The sequence below is a fragment of the Passer montanus genome, unplaced genomic scaffold (genome assembly GCF_014805655.1).
Source record: "Passer montanus isolate IOZ18808 unplaced genomic scaffold, ASM1480565v1 scaffold19, whole genome shotgun sequence".
Classification (NCBI taxonomy): domain Eukaryota; kingdom Metazoa; phylum Chordata; class Aves; order Passeriformes; family Passeridae; genus Passer; species Passer montanus.
The window spans coordinates 13,820,737-13,844,181 of NW_024366480.1; the positions used below are offsets into that span (position 1 = coordinate 13,820,737).

Sequence of the window (23,445 nt, forward strand, 5' to 3'; positions counted from 1 at the left end):
CAAGGAGCACAAAAGAGGAAAATTGCTTCCCTAATAGACTAAAAGATACCAAGCTGTTCTGGGAAAAAGTTTAAATATAGAATAGTAAAGCTCTGTTTTCTTTCATCAATTTGAGGCCATTTTTCTTAAGCTTGTCCACAAAGAGAAATTCACCAGCACTTTTTCTGTGGATGAACAGATCACTGTATCAGTAAAGCATCCCTTCTTTTCTGTGGAAATAGTGTTCTCCAAAACCCCCCAAAAATATGCAAAAAGTCTCATTGTGGAAAGAAAGTGTCTGCATGGTAACTGTCTGTGGTGATTGTTACAAAGCAGAACTACTCCTACCAGTTTTTCACAATGCTCTTTTATTTCTGTGGTTTTTTTCTGCTAGAACATTTGTTGTGTCCTATTGCCCCCACAGGGATACCAAATGCTAGGAGAGAGCTGCTGCAGTGTGATGCCTGACAGAGGAGATGCTAATAAAGGTTTTATTTCCAAAACTCACCATAGTCTTGTTAGCACAATCAGAAAACAGCCACCTCTCAGGAAAGCCAGAGGTCATCCAGTGAAGCAGAACCTACTTCTCTTACACATGCTAAAATCCCAAAGTGATTGTTTCACTGAGCAGATGTTCTAACCACTGTGATTTTTTATCCTGGCAGCATAGGCAAATAGGCACCCCATATGAAAACATCATCTACTTAGATAAATAATTTGCTATTTAGAAAAAAAAGGAAAGGAGGTAGGGAGATAAATCCGGCACTGTATTCTTTGAAATTGTTTTAAATTTCTTTATCTTCTGTTGCAGGTATTCAGGAGGGGAGCCAATGTACCAAGTGCAAAAATAACTGGGCACTGAAGTTCTCCATCATCTTATTATACATTTTATGTGCCCTGTTAACAATCACAGTAGCCATTCTGGGATACAAAGGTATGTATGCATTGAGACCAACATTTCACTTTCAGACAAGCATCCAAACACATTGTCACTTATTATCTAGCCAGGAAATTTGTCACATTTTAGCCTAAATATCAGTACTTGGGCAATGTTGGCTTTTTGTATGTACATAACAACAAACTGCAACCTTAGAATTTCACTTTCAAATAATTATGAAATTTTGAAACCAGATTATACATTTGAAAGGGAAGTTAAAACAAAATGATCATTCCTCCACCAAGAAGGAGTACTGGAAGACACAAAGCTGTGTAACATGTGCAACAGCCAGACAGATCTTACTAATATAATATTTATCACAAAAACAAAATGTAGTATCAATATTACTTTGAAATATCAGGAAGAAGAAAAATTAAACCAGGAGGTACCAGTGTATTGATTATCCACCAATAATTGTGATGAGCAAAGACACTTAGGTGCTTTTAACAGTAATTTCAAAGATTCTGGTAGTTGAGCAACCCTGGAATGGAGAGAATTTCACTTGTGCAAGTTATTAGTTGGGCACATTGGGAAACAGGACTTAGAATTCCCATAAATCCTTATCACTAATTAACTGTAGCCACTTAGGCATTTATAAAAATATTTTGATGAAAATACCTGCTGATTGTGCAGTTACAGCTATAATAAGTTAAATAAGATGTGAATTTCTGGCATGAAAAGGAAAGTAAACAACATCATTGTGAGCATTATAACAGGGCATCACAGTTTGTTGCAGAGAAAACCAAGCTAGTTCTAAACTACCTGTCTGAGTATGGCTCTGAGAGTAGCTTCAAAACCCCTCCAAGGAGCTGAGTAAATATTCATGTGATTAGCATGCAGTGCATCCTGTGCTGCCAACAGCTGCACTCATAGCAGAGCTGACATCACCTCTGGTCCTTTGCCAGGGAAAGAAAAGGAAATTGTAGAAATAGAAAGGATAAATAATTATTTAAGAGGATTTGGCACAGTTTTGAGTGGGAGAAAATTAAAACTGTTTTGTTTAGATGGAAGATTTATCCAGGGAGAAGAGAGAATGTGAGGAAGAGATAGAGAGACTTAGGTAATCTTGTTTCATGATAAAGCAGAGAGAAGGTGGCAAATTTACATCAAATGTGAAAAAAAATGCAGTACATGTATGTGACTGCATCTCCTGAAATAACTGGTCTCTGGAAGTCAGATTTTGAGGGACAAAAAACCTTCCAGGATTCAAAAACTTATTCTTGATCTATAAATATAAGATCATTTGGTCAAATGGATTAGGGGAAGCCTTTTGCAGATATAAATCTGCAGAGATCTGCTTACATCAGATGAGAATGGGATCCTTCCAGACTTAACCCAGCCACTGAACAACTGGAATTTAGCACAATTTCCCTCAAGAGTTTTATACAGAGCTATCAGTTCTGGGGCTTCCCAGGAGACTGAGCCCTCACTCAGCATCAGATGCAGCATACCAAGTTGGAGAGACTGCTGCTCTTTATCTTGCTTTGGCACATGATTTGCATGTGTGGAGGAAGCAGTAGCAATAAGGAAACTGTCCAGAAGACTTTGGGAGAAGGAGTTTGTCTTCCTCATTTCAATCTAGTTTCCAAGCTTCTTTCTCTATGGGGACTCCAGCACCATCTTTTCCCCAGGCTTTGCTCTCTTCTTGAGGCTCAAACTTTGCTTCACTCATTTCTAAACTTCCTTCTTTGAATGAGCAGTCACTCCTCAGGGATGAGTCTTTCTGTCACAGCAATACCAAATCACAGCTATCCAGGACAGAATTCCCTCTTCCAAAAATAAATGTAAAAAGCATTGTAGGAAGGTGGATAATGCATATCTTGCTCGCAGACCCCAAGACATTTTGGTGACCACTGCCCCACCACTCACCAGCTTGATGATAGCAACAGCTGAATGCCAAGGGAAAGTGGCAAAGAGACAAAAGTCTTGTTGAATCCAAGTATTCCTTCTGTAACACCAAGCAGCAAATGGTCATGTGTCAGGCATTAATTCTGCCCTTTGTACCTCCAGTTTAAGAGCTTTGTCTTCAGGGTACCTATGTGCTAATTTGGAGGGAAAACATAAGTTAGATAAAACCCCAGCTGACAGTACATATTCAAATTAATTACTGCAGCAGTTTTGATTGTTGAGAAAGGATTAGTCTTTAAAGGAAGAACAAAACTCGGAATAAAAGTATATTGTTCCTGAACTCCCCTCTCTGCATCATAATTTGGCTTCTCTTTTTTACTGCACTATTACACTGGAAGAAGGAATTCTGCTGGCATCAGGGATTCTTTCAGTCTCTTAGCTAAGTTTCCATTAAATTTGCCTCCCACTCTTGTGTTTATAAAGCCCAAAACTACTTTTAAAACTTTCATTTCCTACGTCGCATTTAAATATCCTTTGTGATTTAAAATGTTAAAACTACTAATCAGTGGATTAAATATGGCAAGCAAAGAAGTAACTCAATGGGAGGCAAAGTCAACACAGCACAAACCTCCAAACTAGTGGTAAAAATTACATAGTATGTTGGAGAACCCTGAAACCAAAACATGAATGAATAACTAGGAAACAACATGAAGGAATAACAAGGCAAGTTTAGTATTCTTTTGCTTTGAGAAGACAAATTGTTGTTTAAAACATTAATAAGGCAATCTGCAATTTTTGCACATACTTTATGAAATTAAATGAAAAATACAAAGTTATTATTTTTCTGGCACCAGCCAGTGTCGGATTAGTCTGTTGAAGATGAATGATCTTCCTGTGGCTCATTCCAGTAAGGGAATGCTTGCAGCTTGAATTTCTGGTAGTTTTTATTCTCTAGTCAGTCCTTGTTTTTAAGTTTCTTGAGTAATGCCCACCATGACTTTCATCGGCTTCTTTTATCTGTCTCCCAGACATAGTTTTTCTGCCATTACCTGGGGCCAACACATCCTGGTGAAATGGCACATTTTGTCTTAGTGGCTTAGATGCAAACAGTCCTCACTGTTCTGGTCAGCAACTACTTGAAATTTGGGCTTTCTTTAGAGGACCTTTACCACATTTTCCACTGTGATCTTGTCAGGAATTGAGATGACAATGCAGAGAGACCAAACTCTGAATTAAGCTGAAGTTAACCAATAGCAAGTTAAGACAAACACAACTTTGTCTGTTTAAGTTCAGGAAGATTGTTGGGAGCAGCAACATGGCCTTTTGTGTGGGATATTACAGCTGATCTGCCTGTTTGCCTTTTTCTGGAGAAAGTGGAAAGTGGCTTTTCACTTCTGGAACACTTGCTAGAGGCTGACTTCCACTTCTGAGAGTGTTCCACATGCTCACCTACCACCATCCAGAGATGGTGGTGGAAGCCACCTCCAGGGAAGGAAAGATGTTCCCAATAACAGGACATCAGTCCATATGACCTCTTTTGACATCAAGAGCAACAAAACCCAACACTGGCCTCTTGCTACTCATTCTCTCCCAAATTCATTCTTTCCACTTGCAGGGCAATAGCAAAAAAAGTTAATAAGCTACAACTTACTTTGGGAAGGAGTTTGGTCAGGGGATGAAGTTCCCCAAACCCAGGATTTATTTGACCATGGAGGCTAAGATCCCACTCCAATATAAAGCAAATACATGCATTGGTTCATCTATGAGATGGCAGTTTAGTCCTTGAGCTAACCCTGCAGTCAGCTTTGCAGAGACCAGCAGGTTTGTTTCTGCTGCTGGAGTTCGGTGGTTTGGGGTTTTTTTTTCACTTTGAACAATGAAAATACCATATGCTGTTTATGCTGTTGTATAATTACTTCTGTTCAGTCTCATTTAACTGCCAGAAAACTACTTATTAATACGATTACTACTGTTTTGTTTACATTTGCTTTGGACTCTTCAGGGTTAAATTTTAACTCAAGCTTCAGTGTTAGATTTCACTCAACCATGAAAACATACTTGTTATATGATAGGTAAGTTTTACAAACTTCAGATCTGAAGTACAAACTAGCATTCATTTGGACAGCAAAAGGAAGAAGTTACATTTTACTTTTAATTACTGATAATATATATTCATTTACTAACTCCAAATGTGTTGTATAACTGGGAAAACATTTGAATATCACACTAAAACTGAATTAACAAGAACTGTAGGTGACGTGACATTACTAGTCAAGGCACAGGCTCAGCAGAAACATTTGAATTCGGCCTGCTTTTTAATACAGAAGATTGCATAATCCAAGTGCCCAGAGTGAGCCATGCCCTGGCAGTGACTATCTGTAGACAAAGGAGAACACCACAGACTGAACAAGGAGCTGCCTAGAGCCAGAAGGAAAAGCCAAGTCCTCACTCTCTCTGCATGTGATGCATGGGTGTATACATGCAGCAGTGGAGTGTCAGAAGTAGCTGAAGGACCTTTGTTGATCTGGGCTCCAGCCTGGAAGACAGCAGGGCAGGACAAACAGAGAATCAACTCTGGTTTCATTTAGGAAAAATTGCATATAGCATTTTGACAATTTTAATGGGCAGAAGAACCAGTGAAAAATTAGTGCTATAATGGGAAGAAAAATGCTTTCTAAAGCAGAAGATATTGAGCAACTGTGCCTCTGAAAATGAAAAGCCATTATTGTAGCCTGGGTCTGGGGTTTAGCAAGCAATCTGTCATCATCTCAAATACAGAAAGCCACACTCTGACTGACTGCCCACACAGTAAAGTCTGTTTTACTGGCTTGCTAGCAGCCTAGAAAGGAGCAGGCAGGTAACTCACCAAAGGGTGTATGGTCTCTGAAGATCCTGAGACTTCTTCTCTGTTGTAACTCCTCAGTGATGTTCCATCAGATAGTCTTGGACTGTTTTTCTCATGTTGGTTTTGGGGAAGCAGTAAAATCCTCCAGTGTAACTGTGGTATCCAGAATCAGAAAAACAAATGCAAACATTAATAAAGAAGGAGCACCTTTTAAAGGTCTGGGATTCGTGTGGTTGCTCACAGCAAAAGATCCCTAAATTTCACTTCTTGTGAAAACCCAAACCTTTACATAGCAACAACTTTTATGAAACTCTTTCCTAGCTGCAGATCATTTCACAGACAGAAAGTTAGAGGTACCCCTACCCCACACAGGTTTACAGAACCTCAAAAGATGGGAAACACTTTGTTTCTTCTGTTTGAAAAAAGGAGCTGGCACAATAACTCATGTAACCTCTCCCAGAGTTGTTACAGACTCATTCTGCTCCCAGTGTAGCAAAAGGACTAAATCTCATGACAAGGAGAAATTTCTACCCCTAGTTGTGGCTTGAATTAGACAAAGTCTAGTGCGAATGCTTTAGGCCACCTCTAACCTTGCAAGTATTTCACTGGAATATTTTAGCCACTGGAAGACACCCCGGGCTGTTTATCTGTTGCTCTGCTTTTTCCATTCCCATATTAATTTCATCAAATAATTGAATGTTTCAGTGACAAGAAATGTACCCAGGCATTACAAAATGAAGGGCACATCAGTCATAAATCTGCACTTCCTGAATGACCATCCTTTCAATCTTAATGAGGCAGAATCATTTCAAGACTGCTTTGAGTGATCATTATCAATATGTTTAAACCCCCCCAAAACATTTAGTAATTACTATCTCAGTCCTAAGTTTGCTACCCAGGTGGCAACTTTTAATGATGAAAAGACTCAAAGAAAAAAAATTCTTTTTTAAGGAGAAATGGCTCATAGCAAAATTAAAGGAAGACTACTTTCACACATCTGAACCTTTAGCAATCAGATTTCCTTTGCCACACAGCACTGTGCTGGAAGCATGGAAATACTGTTAAAAGAAAATTACTTTGTTTGTGAGGAAAACCCACAACAAGGGATTTCCTCATTCAGGAGAGATTTTTCATTGGCAAGAAAAAACATTAGGGACTGCTGGCAGACTGAAGAAGTAGAAGAATTCTGGGTCCACCAGCAAATAGGAGCTCACCCTTCCAACATTTCACAGAGCAATGGCAGTGTGTAATGGCAAGCAAGGCAATTTTAAGGTGTTTTCTTTTTTTTCTGTTTGGTGGTAATGGGATGGGGTTCTGTTTGCTTTATTGTTTACTAGTCTTTTTTCATAATGTCCCTTTTCTTCTTTTCATAACACACTGTTCTCTCTCCCCTAGTTGTAGAAAAAATGGACAATGTGACAGGTGGCCTGGAAACATCCCACAGAAGATACACAGAAAAGCTCACAGAAGTGGAGAGCGATCTGAAGAAATTAGGTAATCTACACACAAGCAAAGGCCCTTTTTATTATGGACCTGGGGTGTTCTCCTGGCAGATTGAAGCAGGAAATTTGTATGAAAAATCCCTGCCTATGACAAGATACAGCACTTCCATTCCAGTTTCTCAAGTACTTGGGAAAGTACTTAAAAGTAATTGGGAAAGTACTTAAAAATAGTTCAGATCAGCTCTACTTAGAAGAGCATTTTAAGAATACTTCAAAATTTACAGTTCTCACTGAAGTCACTCTGAAAGCATTTATACTTAAATAAACAGACTTAAATGTTATCCTCAGGAGAGAATCTTCTCTGAGGCAGAGATCTAAAACATAACAGAAGTTGTTCTACAGCACAAAAGATTCTACATAAAATGAGCACCTGTCACCCAGTCATCTTGATGCTGTTTTAGCAATTAAGATTCAAAACTGAAGACCACTTTTCAAGGTACACAAATAATCAGCTATTCAAAATTCTTATGTCTGAGGCAAGTATATTACTTCCATAAATTGCTTCTTGATCACCTCAGAGAATACAGGACTTAAGATTGATATCTCTTTGGGTCTCTGAAGTCCTATCAAAGTTCTCAGTTTTCAGGAAGATGTAAAAAAAATCATGGATAAAGATTCTACTCTTTATGTGTGCATTTTTACTTTTCTTCCTATACATATAGTTTTTATTGTAGAAATATTGAAGTATTAATACACATACATGCATGTGATTCTTGAAATAAACTTTGTCTAGTTTTTAAACCATATATTGAGACATATTTCTAGGAAAACTTCCTTGCTTGCAGCTTGATTATGAATTTTTACAACTTTTTTCCCTCAAAAAGGAGCTGGCTTCTAAAGTGTTTGCATACTACATTTAATTCAAAGAGGTAGGGCAATTCAGTGATATGTTCTTTTACTGACACATCTACAGAAGTAAATGTTACACTTTACTTCTCTAAAGGTTGCTCATGCAACCTTTTGGATTCTATTTGGGTTATTATATTAAGCTGATTAAATTTTCACGACTTGGAGCACATTTTCTTCTTTCATGGCCACGCACTTTTACACACTGCTGGATGGATGCTCAGTGAGATGCTCAGGATCATCCATGCCCATTTAAGTGAACTTGCCGTGGAGAAAGTTAGGAAAGTTCTGGAGCAGTTTGAGTAGGAGACATAAAAGTAAGAGAAGTGCTGTAGGGCAAGAAGGATAAAAGCGTGTGGTGAATGGAAGACAGGCCTTCAGAGATTAGCTGTATGTGAACCTGGCAGTTGTTGGAGAAGTGTGAGGAGCACAGTATAATTTGAGCTATAGCCAAGAGGTAAACATAGAGCTGAGAAGATCTGGGAGTGAGAGAAGTGGCAGGGAGAGGAGCTGTGCTCAGGAAGATGTCCATCCGCAAAAGATTCCATAAACACTTCAGGCTGAAGGCTCAAAAGCCATTATTTAACATTTGCCATCATGACTCATTCAATCACGCCAGACAAAAGCACCATACACAGCACATAATACAGTATTCACTGTAATTTATGAAAACCATACTGCTCTCTCTTGGCATCATCTGAAATTATGGACTTGAGACTGTCTAATTCATAAGTATAGCTACACATAGATGAGAACAAAAATATATGGACTGTGAGCAGGATAGTGAAGTGATTGAGGTCAAGCAAGGGAGTCTTCCCTGAAAGCAAGTGTTGACTGTTTATTTCCTTGGTTTCTATGTCCTGGATGATAGGCTGTGCAATCTCAAATGCTTTATCATACTTGGACAGGCTTCCAGAAGTGTTCCGTAGGGCAATGTAAGCACAGGCAGAGATGTTCCTCAAAGATTAAAGGTTTTGCCTCCCTCAAACTCAGAACATGAGGAAACAATAATGGCAAAATAAATGTCATTAAAAGCAATAGTAATGTATTAGAGCGAAAACCAGAAATATACCTTATACTGACATATCTGAAGTAGCCTGTTGGCAAAGCTTTTGTCTCTAACCCAGATTGCTTTAAAAAAAGTATCTGAACTTACTTAAAGCTGAACCCAAGATTTCAAAAATTAGAACTGTATGTACTAAATCACAATGAAGGTATTCCACTTGCAATGAAAAGAAAGAAGAAAACATGAACAGATAAAATAAACTTTTGATCTTTCAGCAAAATCCAGCTGTAACGTCAAAACCTATACTTGCTGGTACCTGTTTAATGTTTTGAATTCTCTTTCCCATTCAGTTTTCATTCAGAGCACAGCATTCTTGACTTCATATACTCATCAGTTTCTAACCACAGTTTTTCCCATTTGTGATGACAGAATCACTGTTTTGTTCCCCTCAGCAAGACATAAGGTCTCCATCAATTCCTCTTTGCTTTTTTTCTCTGTCTAGAGCCAGAATTTTGCTTAGTGGTTTCTCTTTTCTGGAAAAGATAGCATTAAAGTTCTACTGAACAGTTTGACAACCTGACTGTTCTTAAAATACACTGTGCTGTTTTATATGGTGCTTTAAAAAAAACCCTAAAGCCTTTCCTTTTTTTTTTTTTTTTTTTTTTTTTTCCCTGTATAACAGATGACCAAGCTGGACAAAAAGCCTTGAATACTAACACTGAACTGTCCAGCTTCAGATCTGATATTCTGGCTCTTCGTCAGCAGCTTCATGACATTTCAGAGAAAACTAGCAGAAACAAAGACACACTGGAGAAGCTGCAAGAGTCTGGGAAATTATTAGAAGATAGACAGAATCAAATGAAAAGTGCCTTAGATAGTAACTCTTTCACGATCATCAGTGTCAATAAGACTCTTCAGGCATATACTGGCTATATCAACAATCTCCAACAAGACACAAGTAATATACAAGCAAACCTGCAAAGCCAAGAGCATTCTTATAACGTGGCCATGATGAGCCTTAACAATTTAAACCTGACTCAAATACAGCAAAGAAATCTTATCAGTGTCTTACAGAAGTCAGTGGAAGATACAAGCTCGGCTATTCTAAGAATCAAGAATGACTTTCAAAATCTGCAGCAGGTTGTCCTTCAGGCCCGGAAGGACACTGACTGGCTTAAGGAGAAAGTACACAATTTACAGGCTGTGACTGCCAACAACTCAGCAATGACAAAAGCCAACAATGATACCCTTGAAGACATGAACAGTCAGCTCAGCTCCTTCAGTGGGCAGATGGAGAACATCACCACAATTGCCCAAGCCAATGAACAAAGTCTAAAGGATCTCCAGGAACAGCATAAAGGAGATGAAAACAGAACTGCTGCCAAATTCAGCCATCTAGAAGAAAGGTTCCAGGTCTTTGAAACCGATATAGTGAATATCATCAGCAACATCAGCTACACTGCTCATCACCTACGGACACTGACGAGCAATCTCAATGAAGTCAGGACAACTTGCACGGACACCTTAAGTAAACACTCAGATGAGCTGATTTTTATGAACAGCACGCTAGCCAATATTCGCATAGACTCTGCATCTCTCAAAGTGCAACAGGATTTGATGAGGTCAAGGTTAGATGTTGAAGTTGCCAATTTGTCAGTAATCATGGAAGAAATGAAGCTGGTGGATTCCAAGCATGGCCAGCTCATCAAGAACTTCACTATCCTACAAGGTATGCAGCTTCCCTAATGATGAGTGTATGCTGAATTCCTGCTTGCATTACTTCTTTAGTTCTGTGGAAGTTAGTGCATGCTGGTACAGAATCTTGGGGTTTTCCATTATCTAATCCTAAACTTTGGAAATGTACATGTAGCTTGAATTTTCCGTACTAATTTTTCTATGCCTTTTTTACATAGCTAAAATGGGGATGTTATGAAAGAAGGTTCTGACTTAGCAGAATTTTATTCTTTCTGACTGACTGACTGGATCTGCTTTTGATTTAGTTTCTAAAATAAGTGAGTGAAGGTGTGGAACCTCAAGAAACCAATCCTCAGTAAGGAGGAAATGGCTAAAAAATATATGTTGGACTGTTCCCAGAAAGGTCCACCCTTAGTGAAAAACAAGTTGCTATTTCACTTTAAGCCAGTTGTTAGTCTGCCAGAAAACATCCTACTTTGCTTAGTTTTTAATCCTGGGATACTTAATTTTCTCCAGAAATAAATAGCATCAGGTTTAGGAGGTTTCTCCCAGCCAAATATTATCCCAAATGAAAAGAACACTCATATTTCCAATCAGATGTGAACCAGCCTAAACCTCTAATCACAAATATAAATCCATTGCTCCAAATAAACTAAGGCTGCATTAGAGCCAAGATTACATATCAGTAACCTTAACCATTCTCATTTCAACCAGCCTAAATGATTCCAGCTTGGAAATCTATCTCTGGAGGAGTTTGAATTATGTAGATTAATGCTGGGGGTGGGAAGCTATTGACAAGGGATTTGCTCATCCATGAACAGAATCCCAAACTGTTTTTTGTTTATTGCCATCACAGTATTGCCATTTCCTGTCGTGGGTTATCATTCCCTGTCTTGTTAGAGCTGGCCAATTTGCAGCTTCTGGTCTTTCCCACAGTTGGCCTTTTGCTCACTATCCATCATTTTGTCTCTTTTTGACACCCCGTTATTGACAGAGCAGCAACCAGGGTCAGGAGAAAAAGTCCTGGGACTAAGAGCAGAGAGATGAGATTAGAAGGAGAAGGAAGCGTAGCAGAGTGAGGGAATGGTACCACCAACACACAGCACTAGTGCATAAACTAACAGCACAGAGTTTTCCACAGACTGGCACCTTGGCTGGTCGCCTGGGGGACAGTGTCACTGTCCAGTTCACATGGCTGGGTGTAACAGAGTAGTTTCTGTATCCTGTATTTGGTGGAGGTCAAGGAAAGGACAACAGTATATAGGAAAGCAGCTGCACTGTTACAAGTACTGATGAAAGCAGCTGTTAGCCCAGTTTCTGTGTTGTTAAATATCCAGAGGTGCTGGTCTGAGATGTATTAAACAAGCCCACCCCACGTGGACTTTTTGTTTTGTTTTCTGTGCATATCCCCACTTTCTGTGCTTACATTGTTTCAGGCCCTCCTGGTCCAAGGGGACCTAAAGGTGACAGAGGCCCTCAAGGTCCTCTTGGCCCCGCTGGCCTAAAAGGACAAAAAGGAGAGAAAGGAGAGCCTGGACCACCAGGACCTGCAGGTGAGAAGGGCCCACCTGGGCCAGCCGGGCCACCAGGAGAAAAAGGAGGGAAAGGTTCAAGAGGATCGCCTGGCTCCAAAGGTCAGAGAGGTTCTCCTGGCAAGACCGGTCTGCCTGGACCAAACGGCGACCCAGGGCCACCAGGGCCACCTGGCAAGGATGGTCCGCCAGGGCCCCAGGGCCCACCAGGATTTCAAGGTCTGCAAGGAACTGTGGGAAGCCCAGGGCTACCAGGACCGCGAGGAATAACTGGACTCCCTGGAGTCCCTGGGCTGCCTGGCCCAAAGGGCCCACCTGGCCCACCAGGGCCACCAGGTCCAGGGATGCCCATGGCACTACAGAGTCAACCTACGCCCGTGCCCGAGGCTAATGGTAAGGCACCAACACACTGCATGCTGGGGATGGGTATGGGCTCCTCCATTTATTACTGCTCCGTTGAGTTACCAATAACAGGCTTAACACAAAAAAATTCACATCACAGGTTGTTTACCCCGCTGGAAGAACTATACGGAAAAGTGCTACTACTTTTCCACTGAAAGAGAAATTTTTGAAGACGCGAAGTTATTCTGTGAAGAGAAAGCATCACGCTTGGTTATCATCAACAACAAAGAGGAGCAGGTAATTACCTTCTCTTGCTGTTTTTCAAGGAGGAAGTTTGAAGTTGTTTAACATGTAGAAACCACAAGATGGTGGGAAGCTGAGAGCACCATGAATTCATATAGTAGAAGTAAACACCGTGTTGACTCATTAGAATTTTGTCCATCCTGTGCCTGATCAGCAGCTTCTCCCTGTGCAGCAGGGTAGTGTGAGCAGAACTGATGCTGACCCTGAATGTTGTGGGGCAGAGCAGTCAGAAAAGCTGCTGAGAATTGTAGGAGTTTTGAACCTTTAAAGATGGAATCCATTACGCCTTGTGTACTATCAAAGTATTTTTTGCAGCAGTGAACATATTTTAATTTTAAATTATCTGATTTAATACATGCAGCCTAGGACTAGTATGACCCAAAAGTATCTTGAATCTAACTATATTTTTAATACTATTCAACATGGCAGTGGAGGTGTCAAGATACAATTCCTTACTCTTAGGGGTTTTTTCAGTTTGTGTCTGTAAGATATTAGCTGTGGCTTTATGTCAACCCAATTTTCATGCCTAGCTCTCTCTACCTCATTGCAAACAATGAAAGGGATTCTAGTGTAGGCAAGGGGTCCCAAGGCCAACTCCTGAAACATACCTTCAGCTTAGAAAAATTTCTCTGGCCCACCATATTCTAATAACAAGAGGTTTATGAAACCAGTGTGGTTTATTGGCCCCAAAAAACGTTGTCCTTGTTATGGACTAAGATCTTTCTTTCACAGCAATGGCTAAAAAGGCAGATTATTGGGAAAGGCAGCTTCTGGATTGGACTAACAGATTCAGAGAAGGAAAATGAATGGAGATGGTTGGATGGATCCTTACCAGTTTACACGTACGTAAATAAAAGCAATGCTTTCACTCTTGCTGACACTTCTAAAAGCAGCATCTAGAAAGTATCTAATGAATCCAGATGGCTGTAGATGCCAATAATTTAATTTGTTACTGAGGGTGCTGGGTTTCTTTCTCTCTGCCTTCTCCATGCACAAGGATTCCTTTCCTTGCCAGAAAGAAAGCTGAATGTTGAATGAAAGAATCACATAACTATGCAGCGTAGTGTTTCTTGCCAAAAGTTTTGCTTCTGACTTTTATTACAAAGTTGAGATGGAAAGCACAGTTTTACTGTTTTGGTTTGAATTTTCCTTATTTGCATTACAACTGGCTATAAATAGAGTACTCGTTCTAATGAAAAATGACCAGTCTTTAGATAAAGCCCAAATCCAAGCGGAGAGCATTCAACATAAGGAAAATGCATGAAATTAGGTTGTCTATGGCCAGCTGAGAACTGAACTGGCAGCTTTCCAGGAATCCTAAGGCTACACCTAATTTGTCCTAAATGGAACAGATTGCAACCACCCAAATTTTTAATACTGAGGAGTAGAGTTTATAGATCTTAACATGCTGTGCTTCAGAAAAACAGGCTACACAGTCAGTCAGATGTTACGAAATGATTAGCTGTGATCTCATTGGTGTTCATTTAGATGAAAAACATGGAAAAAGTCAGATTTATTTCAAATGAGCCATAATATTTTCCCCTTTTTCTCCTTCCCCATTTTCATCTTTCTTCCTCTTCATGGCAGCACCGTGACTGATCCTACTTAAGGTGCTGCTTTTAGTAGATTTCCACTGCATCATGGTTTTAGGTGCTCTGTCATAACCTCAGACCTGTTGGTAACAGATTTTTGGAGTATTTCATTACTTCTGGAAAGCTGTATGTCCTCCCAGGTGCCTGGTTGGACACTCTGTGTCAGGCAGGCATGTTTTTTAGCTGAGCATGGACTGTGTCAGCCAGCAATCACAAGCTCCCTTCATCAACCTGTTTCTTCAGGAAAATTGAGCTTTTAAATCCTGAGGTTGGAAGCATTTCTCACTTGTTAAACAAAAACAGGATGAGGAAACACTTGCTGCAAGATTTTTTACTTGCTACGTTCAATTTCACCATCAAAGACAACAATCTCAAAAGATGTGTGTAAATATACTGTATGCATTTCTTAAAAGTCAATAGAATTCCCTTCCCATCTGAGCACGTCCCTAAAACACATGGATCTTTGCTGTTCCTCCCAAGATGCCCACCTTTGGTGCAGTCAGAGAGCTCTGCAGTGAGCAAGGGCAGGCTGTTACCATCTTGGCATTACCTCTGAGCCCGTGGGCTCGTCTGAGTCCCATCTGCTAGTGGGAATGGGGTGTGCAGGTTTCGCAGGCTTGAAGCAATGCACTTGGAGCACGGAGCACTCCCACTGTGTGTGCATGTACACTCAGAAACTAAAATAAAGTTCATTGGTCTAAATTTAGGTCTCTGAGTTTTGGCAGCCTGAGGCCAAATAGATTCCCTTCTCTGTGATACATCTGTTTTCCATTTTCAGCAAGAGTCATGTATTGTTTGTTTCAATGTGTGTTTCCCGTTCAGAACAGATCTCATGATGTTTTCGTTAATTTCTTGTGGTGAAAACCTGCCATGTGTGCTGTGTTGTGCAATCATATCTCTTGCTTTTTTGTGGAAAGAAACTGGAAACCTGGGCAGCCTGATAACTGGGATCACGAGCACGGGCCAGGGGAAGATTGCGCTGGGTTGATCTATGCTGGGCTCTGGAATGACTTCTACTGTGAAGATATTAACAATTTCATTTGTGAAAAAGACATGGACAAAGGTAAGCAAGGCCCTTGGTTTGATTATTCCATCTTGCCCAAAAGCAGCCTTGAAGCTGGCTATAACCATGGAATGCCCAGAATCTTGACCATTTCCTGTAGGCTTTACACATGCCTAAAATTTTGGGCATGATTTGGCACATGCTCCAGATCCTACCCACACTGGAAGCTGCCTTTATAGGATGTGTGGCCACACAACAGGGAAAGCTGGCCTTAGGGTGGCTCAGGAACCAGCCTTCAAAAACCAGAAAGTCTTTGTTTAGAAAGTTTCTGCAATAGGAGGCACTTGGTGACCGCTAAGGAGATCTTAAAATTCCCGTCACTGCCAGGAGACATCCCATGGGACTGAGAAGCTGGGTCTATAGGCCATAAGCATCCCATGCCTTGCAGCTGGAGTGAAGGACTCACAAACTGCTGGTATGGCCAGCAGTCAGGCAGGTGTTTGCCACAGGGCATCTCTTTCTGTTGACACAGGCATTTCTGCAGGAGCAGAGGGCAGGTGGTTCCCATGGTCACAGAACGTGGTCAGAGCTGGTGCTTGTGTTCATGCTGGGGCTCTGCCTGAAAAGTTATCTCCTCCGTACAACCTGTTTAAACATTGCTTTGCCAAGGGTGCCTGGCTCCTCCAACTGGAAACTTGTTGGTTGAATTTTAGTGAAGGCAGACATAAATGTCAGCTAGAGCCAAAATTACATCCCATCCATAGTTCCCTAAGTCAAAACTAAGTGCTGTGTGTATAATTCTGTTTGGATGTACAGAGTGAAGGACCATGTGTAAGTAACAATATGATTTACCCTGGTTTTCCTACATACATTTGTTATTTTAAGAAAACTTAAAGGTTTACAAATATTTATCCTTCAGGACTTACAGGATCTGAATACGAGTCTGCATAAATTTTTTCCATACCCTGATCTCTGTAAGTCTTCTTTTTGGAAATTCGTTTAATCTTCACAGGCTTTTTACAGGATTTCTTTTTCTCTTTGTTTTTCTTGTTTTCTCTGATTCTGCAGAGCAAGTTCTTGGAGTGTAATAGGCTGTAACTTTACAGATACCTTCATATTAAGGAAATTTATGTAAAGAAGAAGAAAATCCTGGGAAAGCACAACACTGACTTCCAAAATTGAAAAAAATATATGAAAACAGAAAAAACAAGCACTGAAAACTGATTTAAAAGCATCAAGGAATTCAGCAATAACTCTTCTCCAGTATCCTGTAATTATTTAAGGCCTTTCGACCCTCAGCATCAGGAAATACTGTTGGACTAACTCTGTTTCAGATTTTCTTCCCAACCAATAACCACATCCATAAGCAGCTTGTGTCTTCTGAGAAAAGACATTCTTTCAATCTGAGTAAGACTGTTGGTCACTCATATAGAAAAACATATAAAGCAACTGTGTAAACAGTTGCTTAATTTGCTAAAATCCCAAATGTAGGAAAATTATACAGATACACGAATATATAGATTTTATATAAATATATATATATAGTCCAACTCTTATCAGTAATATGGAATATACTTTTAAGAGCTTTTAAAACTTTGTATTTTTGTACAAAATATTTGCTTTTTACAATTGTTCTCTTTTTTACTGACTTTTTTTACAAATATAGTGCACAGGGGCCAAAGAAAACAATAAAGGTACTAATAATTCATTAAGGTTTGCTGTCAGGCCTAGCTCAGCTATAGAGAAATATTTTTCCAGTTAGAAATATTTTTACTTTCCCAGATGATTTGTTCTGGTTAAATAACTTTTAAAGCAGATTTTAGATAGTGTTTTCCTTACTGTATGCAGTCTAGTCTGCATGTGTAACAATTAAGTTGACTAAGCACTAGATACTCATTATAGCTCTGATCACAGCCAGTGTTTCATCGGGGTACTATGGAAAGACCATTTTAATAAAAGCTCTCCCTCCCTCCCTCCATTTCTTCCACTCAGGAGAAAATTCCATGGAAGGAGAAAATCTCCAACTTTTAATAATAATTTTGAAATGTTTTCATTCCCTCTCCCTTCTTGTAAGGAATTCTACTCCAGTAGTTGCCACACATACTGCAGGTCAAGCCCAGATGCGAAACTTTATGAAAACAGAAACAAAGAAGCTGCACACACTGAAATATGTTTGTTTTTAAGACAGATTTCAAGATTTGGTGAGAAAAACATGCCATACTCAGAAAAGTCTAATAAACTTGCACTTCTCCAAAGTGCTTTGTAAATCGATCTCTCTGTTTTCTTGAACTGGTACTTGTCTCCCAAACAAAATAGAAAATAAAATATGCTGCAAAGCAGAAAGGGATTATACCATTACTCAGCCAGTTCCCTCCATAGTCCCATGAGCTGTTGTCTAGGCAGCAATATTGCTGATCAGGAATTCAAAAAATTGGTAGGTTAATTCATTAGCAGAAACCTTGGTATTTGTTTCCAGTTTTTATACCCTTCTCATGGCCACATGCTCTACAATGAAGGAAGTTGTTTTGGCTTCTTGGGAAGGAGAGCTGTTTTTCCATTGCTTCCTGACCTGCCATTTACCTTGGCTGAATGCAGATAAGTTTGTTGAAATACTCCAGCTCTGTTGGAAAGAGACAAGATTTTGTACTTCAGATTTTCAAGTATTGCTCCTAAGATCAATCAGTTAAAGACTGCTGTTTCCCTACATCTCCCTCCAGTATTTTAAATTTCAATTATATTTTTTTCTCAAAATACACAAAATGTTACACTTGGGAATTTGTCCTGTGTCTCATTAGATATGAGACAGGAACGACATGAAAATTGCATCTGCTTAATTAAAAGTGAAAAGTTTATGTATTACAGCTGCAGAAACCCTGTGTCACCATCATGGAGGCAGGGCTTGTCTTCAGACAGTCTGGATTTCGTGAGCCTTTTCTTTTGGCTTTTTCATAAAGTTTTGAATACAACTTGATTCTGCCATGCACTGTCATGCTGTACTGAGGAGTTGTGTGTAGCCGCATGATGTAATGTTTACATCTATATTTACACATTGTCTGTGGAGATAATGTTAAACTGCTATTTTTTGATAATGAATATTTTGTGTGCCCAGAGAGCCTCACAAACCCTGGTGAGTGGAACTTTGAACAGTCACACTGAAGTGGAAGCACTGCTACCTTTGTTTTGAATGTTGGCTTATTAGGTGAAGTAAGCCTATTTTGAGCATCTACCACATAAAATTACATTCTTCATGCTTTTTATTGATGTCACACAACTTCTGTCACCAAAAGAAGTGAATGAGAAATGTCTGTTTAAGCCCAAGCTGTATTGCTTCCTTGCCCAGATTTCATCCTTCTCTTCATTCAGCAACAGCAGTGATGGTACATACACGAGATCAGATTATCCAAGAGTTATCTAGTGTCCTCCAGCCAGAGGATTGACAAGCTGAGGACGCTGAGAAATGAGATGTGACTGGGTTCACGCACTTGAACCAAACACTGCAGCTGTTAGACAAAACTGGATGAAGAGGGATGCTGCAGTTGCATGCCTCACGTGTCCAGTCATCCTTAAAATATGGCCTGAGCAGCCAGGCATGCTGATGCAGACCATCCCTTTGACCTAGTATTCCTGCAGGAAGGAAACAGAGGTGTCCAATGGCAACAAGAACTGAAATCACTGAGAGAACCAAGAGTGTTAAGACAGCTCAGGAAAATGTCACAGAAAGGACAGATGATTGGCAGGAGTGCAAGCAGGACACCAGAATGGGCCAAGAAATTGTCATGAAAGTCACACCTGCCACTCCTTAATAGGAAAAAATCCCCATCAAATCTTTCTGTGTGGTTTGAGTAATAATGCAGGTTGTATGGAAAGTTTTAAGTGATATCAAATTATTTTGTCCAAGCTTGAGTTTTGCTTTCCTTCTTATACATGAGTTTTGTAACTTGTCATATTGAGCACACATTCCCATCATCCTTCTTGTTTACATAAAATTAAATGCAAGTTGATATACCCTGGCGAGCACTGGGACTGTTGGAAGAAAAAGAGGGAAAGGCAGAGAAGGTACAAAGTCATTGTTATTTACATTAAGTTCTGGATTTCTTAATGTCATTTCTGACTTGTTTCATTAATTTATTTGGAAATGCCTTCAGCTGATTGGAGCTTATAAATCTCAACACTCATTTCCTTTGTTGTTTATAATTAATACTTGCAAATGTTCCAATAAAGAAATCACTAAGTGGAGACACAGAAATGAATGTTGTTAACTCTGTGCATGTGTGTCTAACCAAGAGGGATGTGGAAATAAGAGGTATGTGGACCCAGAACATTCATTGGTATTAAAAATCAAACTGATGAAGCTTTTTTCCATTAAAGCCTCCTTTTTCACTTACTCCACCCTGGTTCTGAGCATGACTGGGCTATCTTATCCTGTAATTGCAGGATTAGTGCCTTATTCTTGCAGCACATAGGGGCTAGGAACATGGTTTTGAAGGTCTGATCTGAACAAGACCTTCAAGAAGGGCTGAAGCCCTTTGCTGCTTACTGTCCTAGCACACCAAACACCTCAGATGGGCCTCCAGGTGAGGGATGTCCTGAACTATGTTGTATCAGTCCCCACATTAGCCATTATGATGGCTTAAATTTTCTGTTTATAATGGCTGATCTGGTCTTGCTACTCCTCTTCGCTCTCTCTGACGGCTGGCTTCCACTTTTAAATTTCTGTTCCTGGCAAGTAGTTACTCTGCTTTTAGCAAGTAGCAGGAACTGGTGTCTGATCAGTGGCAAGGCAAGGAGCTGGTCGAAGGGCAGCCACTGGCTGTGGGAAGAAACTGATCTGCAAGGAGCAGGGGAAAGGTGGCTAAGTCAATTCACATGTGAGAAAACAAAACCACTTTTCCCCAGTGCAGGCTCCTTGCCCAAGAGCACAGCAGCTCACACATCTGTAGCATCTAAAGGGAACAAGCAGTCTGCAGCCTTGCTTTGTTTTATCTCCCTCACTTCTGCGGGTGTCTGTGTTCCCCAGAGATGGTGGCTCTTCTATGAGCTGTCCCCGGAGCAGGCTCTGCACTGCCCTGTGCAGGTGCTGGGGCTCACCCAGGTGAGAGGCCAGCAGTGGGACACCTGCCCATGCCTGGCACTGCCCCCAGCTGGGACATCCTGGGCTCCCCAGGGCTTCGGCAGGAGCTGGAGAAGGAGGTTCCCAGTGCTTACCCACACTCAGAGATACCTTGGGCATCTATAAATGGGATAGTAAACTGCCTTACAGACAAAACCCTTGCTCCCCAAAAGCAGGTCTTCCTAAAACCAGAGCCTATTTGTTCATTCACCATCTCTGCTTCATTTTTTCCATGCTGTTTAGTGGAAAAAAATTAAAAAAAAAAAACTTGGCTAAAAAATTTTTTGAAAGTTCTCATCTGTTTTCTTTCATATGGCGGAATACGTTTGTTTTTTCTTCTCATCTGGCTCAGAGATTAAAAAAACATTCTTTGATTTCTTTTTCAAAATAAACTCAGTGTAACGCTACAAAGTTTGTGTGGAGATGTTTTGGGGTTTTTTTAGACCAAAACAATAAAAGCAATTACCAGGCAAATAATGCCCTTTTTGGAGAAGATTTTGCATGCCATGATGATTTTCTTACCCAGAGAAGTTCCCAGAGGCGTGTAAGTATTGCCAGTCCCATTTTGTGACTGGAAGAAAAAGGAGATTTTCAAGAATGTGATTCATTTTGATGTCTCGTTTTAGAGATTTTGTTTTTGTTTATCAGGGAGGCAATTTCTAGAAGTGACTTTTTCCAGTGAAACCAACATTGACATAGAGCAAATTATTTTTCACACACCTTAGTTAGGGGAGTTGGCTTTCCAATGCTAAATTAAACAGAGTGTTGTCCTTCCCTCATCACCCTGCATACAGGAGGCAGCCATTTCTGCTGCTTTTTGGAGAGCAGAGCTCAGTGTGATCACAGCAGAGGAACACCAGCAGAGTAGGGCAATGTCCTGTGTGGGTAAGAGTTAACACCTGACACTAAATTACCAAGAGACCCCCTTGGTCAGAAACAAGAAGGTTAAAGGACTGCTGAGACCCTTGACTCCTCTGCAGCTCCACTTCAACAAATCTTCCCAAAAACATACCAACTTATACTTTAAAAATAATTAGGAGTTGCTTTATCCTTTTAATAATTTTGGCTGCTCTTCAAAAACTTTATTAGGAATCTTCTTTTAATAACGAGTGTGAATGCAATTATGTCCAGTTTAGACACATTTGTTCTGGTTTCAGTGCTGTCCTTTAGCTTAAACAGCATCTCTCCTGGGACTGTCAAGTAATTGTAGTGGTCAGTGTGGAGCCATTCATCTTGAGACACAGTGAGGGGTGGTTGGGAACAAACACATCCCTCTGACCAGCTGGGGAGCCCTGATGACAGAGCCTGGCTCTGATCCCACCATCCAGCCCCACAAGGGATTATCTGAGGACACTCTGGGCATCTTGATGAATAGTGGAAGTTTCCATACTCTTTTTTTGTTAGTACGGCAAGAGAGCAGAGAGCAACAACATGGGTATAAAGGGTGGTTTCCCACTGAATTAGAGCAGGTTACAAGTACCTGGCTTTTTATAAGGCAGTAACACATTTTATAAGGCATTTGAAAAATCAGCCTGTGTATCTGAGCTTAAGCACACTAATTCTGGGTTTACACCAGAGCAGAATCTAAATTCAAGTTATACCTAGGTCCTTGTTCTTCAAGAGATTAAAATCTCCAATTCAGAGATTAGCGTGTGGCTTCTACTTTTTCAATCTATCCTGCCAAGGCACAAATCCACAGCTCAGGCATCAGTGTGACTCCAGGCTCAAAGGATTGCTTCCAAACTTCCCGTGTTTGCAGTCATTCTCCTGCCAGCCCTGCCAGAGGTCCTGCTGATGAGAGCTACAAGTCTGAAATGTGACTTTGGAAGGATTTTGTTTAGGAATCCTGCTCATTCAGAAGTCTGGGCATATTGCAAAGATGACATTTCTTTAATTCCATCTCTATTACCCATACTCATATAAAACAGATGATGAATTATTTTCCTGAATGGCAACAATGTATTTTTGTCCACTTTGGTTTATTTTGTCAAAATAAAAGCCTGGAAATTAAAATCAGACAAAGCATCCTTGGCATTGCAGTGTCTCACTCTAGCAGGCAAATAATGTTCCTGCATTGCTGCCTGGAAGAACAGCACAAACTGCTATCTGAACAACAGACAGCTTCATGCTATCTGCTTGCAGAAGCAAATTTACTTACAGGCACAGCCTTGCCACTGGCCCATCATCTGACAGACTGGGGCAACCCTGCTTTCCTGCTGTGTTTCAAAGAAACTGTAGGAGATACGGAAGAGAAAAGGTCAAGTGAGAAGAGCTGATGACAGAAGGGGAACAGAGAAAAATAGAAAGGGACAGCTCAGGGAGTAGAAGAAAAAAACACAGAGAATGATTGAGGAGCATAATGAACCCTGATGTCCACATCGTGGTTTCTAGTAAGATCAACCACAGAGGAGCTCTCTTCTCAGAAACAACATAACAGGGGCAGTGTCGTGGTTCTCGTAATTCCCATTCTCAGTTGTGAAAAGAACACATCCCTGCCTTGCAAGAAAGGCATGTCATTCAGTTGGTGCCTGAAGTCACGTAATACTTTCCCAGCACAAACAAAGATTCCTGGTGGCTCCAGGTCTTCTGGGAGCTGGGTTGAGGATTTTGTTTTGGTGGTTGGTTTTTCCTACATGTCCTTTTCCTCCTACACAAGTTTTGAAACACAGAATATTTTCTAGTTTTCCATCTGTATTAGAAGTACAAAACTCAACTTTGGAAGAAAGAACAAAAGCAAGAACATACAGTAGGTCTCCAAGCAACAAAACACTGTCTGCAGTGGAAAATATGTCCACAGCAGTATTTGGACTTGCAGCTCCCATTTTTCTACTAAATTCTCGTTGGTATCAACATTTAAACAGGTGCACTTTATGAAGTCAAACATGGATCTTTAATAAACAAGAGC

The 23,445-nt window shown here is 40.3% G+C and overlaps 1 protein-coding gene across 1 annotated transcript in view; it reads left to right on the forward strand.

The window, feature by feature from the left end:
• The window catches only part of COLEC12 (collectin subfamily member 12), a 96,073-nt gene extending 76,393 nt beyond the window's left edge, over nt 1-19,680 (forward strand). The window contains exons 3-10 of the mRNA XM_039706244.1: nt 791-913; nt 7,005-7,103; nt 9,646-10,692; nt 12,095-12,583; nt 12,693-12,829; nt 13,568-13,677; nt 15,345-15,490; nt 16,499-19,680. Coding sequence (XP_039562178.1) covers nt 791-913; nt 7,005-7,103; nt 9,646-10,692; nt 12,095-12,583; nt 12,693-12,829; nt 13,568-13,677; nt 15,345-15,490; nt 16,499-16,518 — 2,171 coding nt within the window. The 3' untranslated portion in view covers nt 16,519-19,680. The remainder of the gene's footprint in view (nt 1-790; nt 914-7,004; nt 7,104-9,645; nt 10,693-12,094; nt 12,584-12,692; nt 12,830-13,567; nt 13,678-15,344; nt 15,491-16,498) is intronic.
• Nucleotides 19,681-23,445: the final 3,765 nt, after the last annotated feature.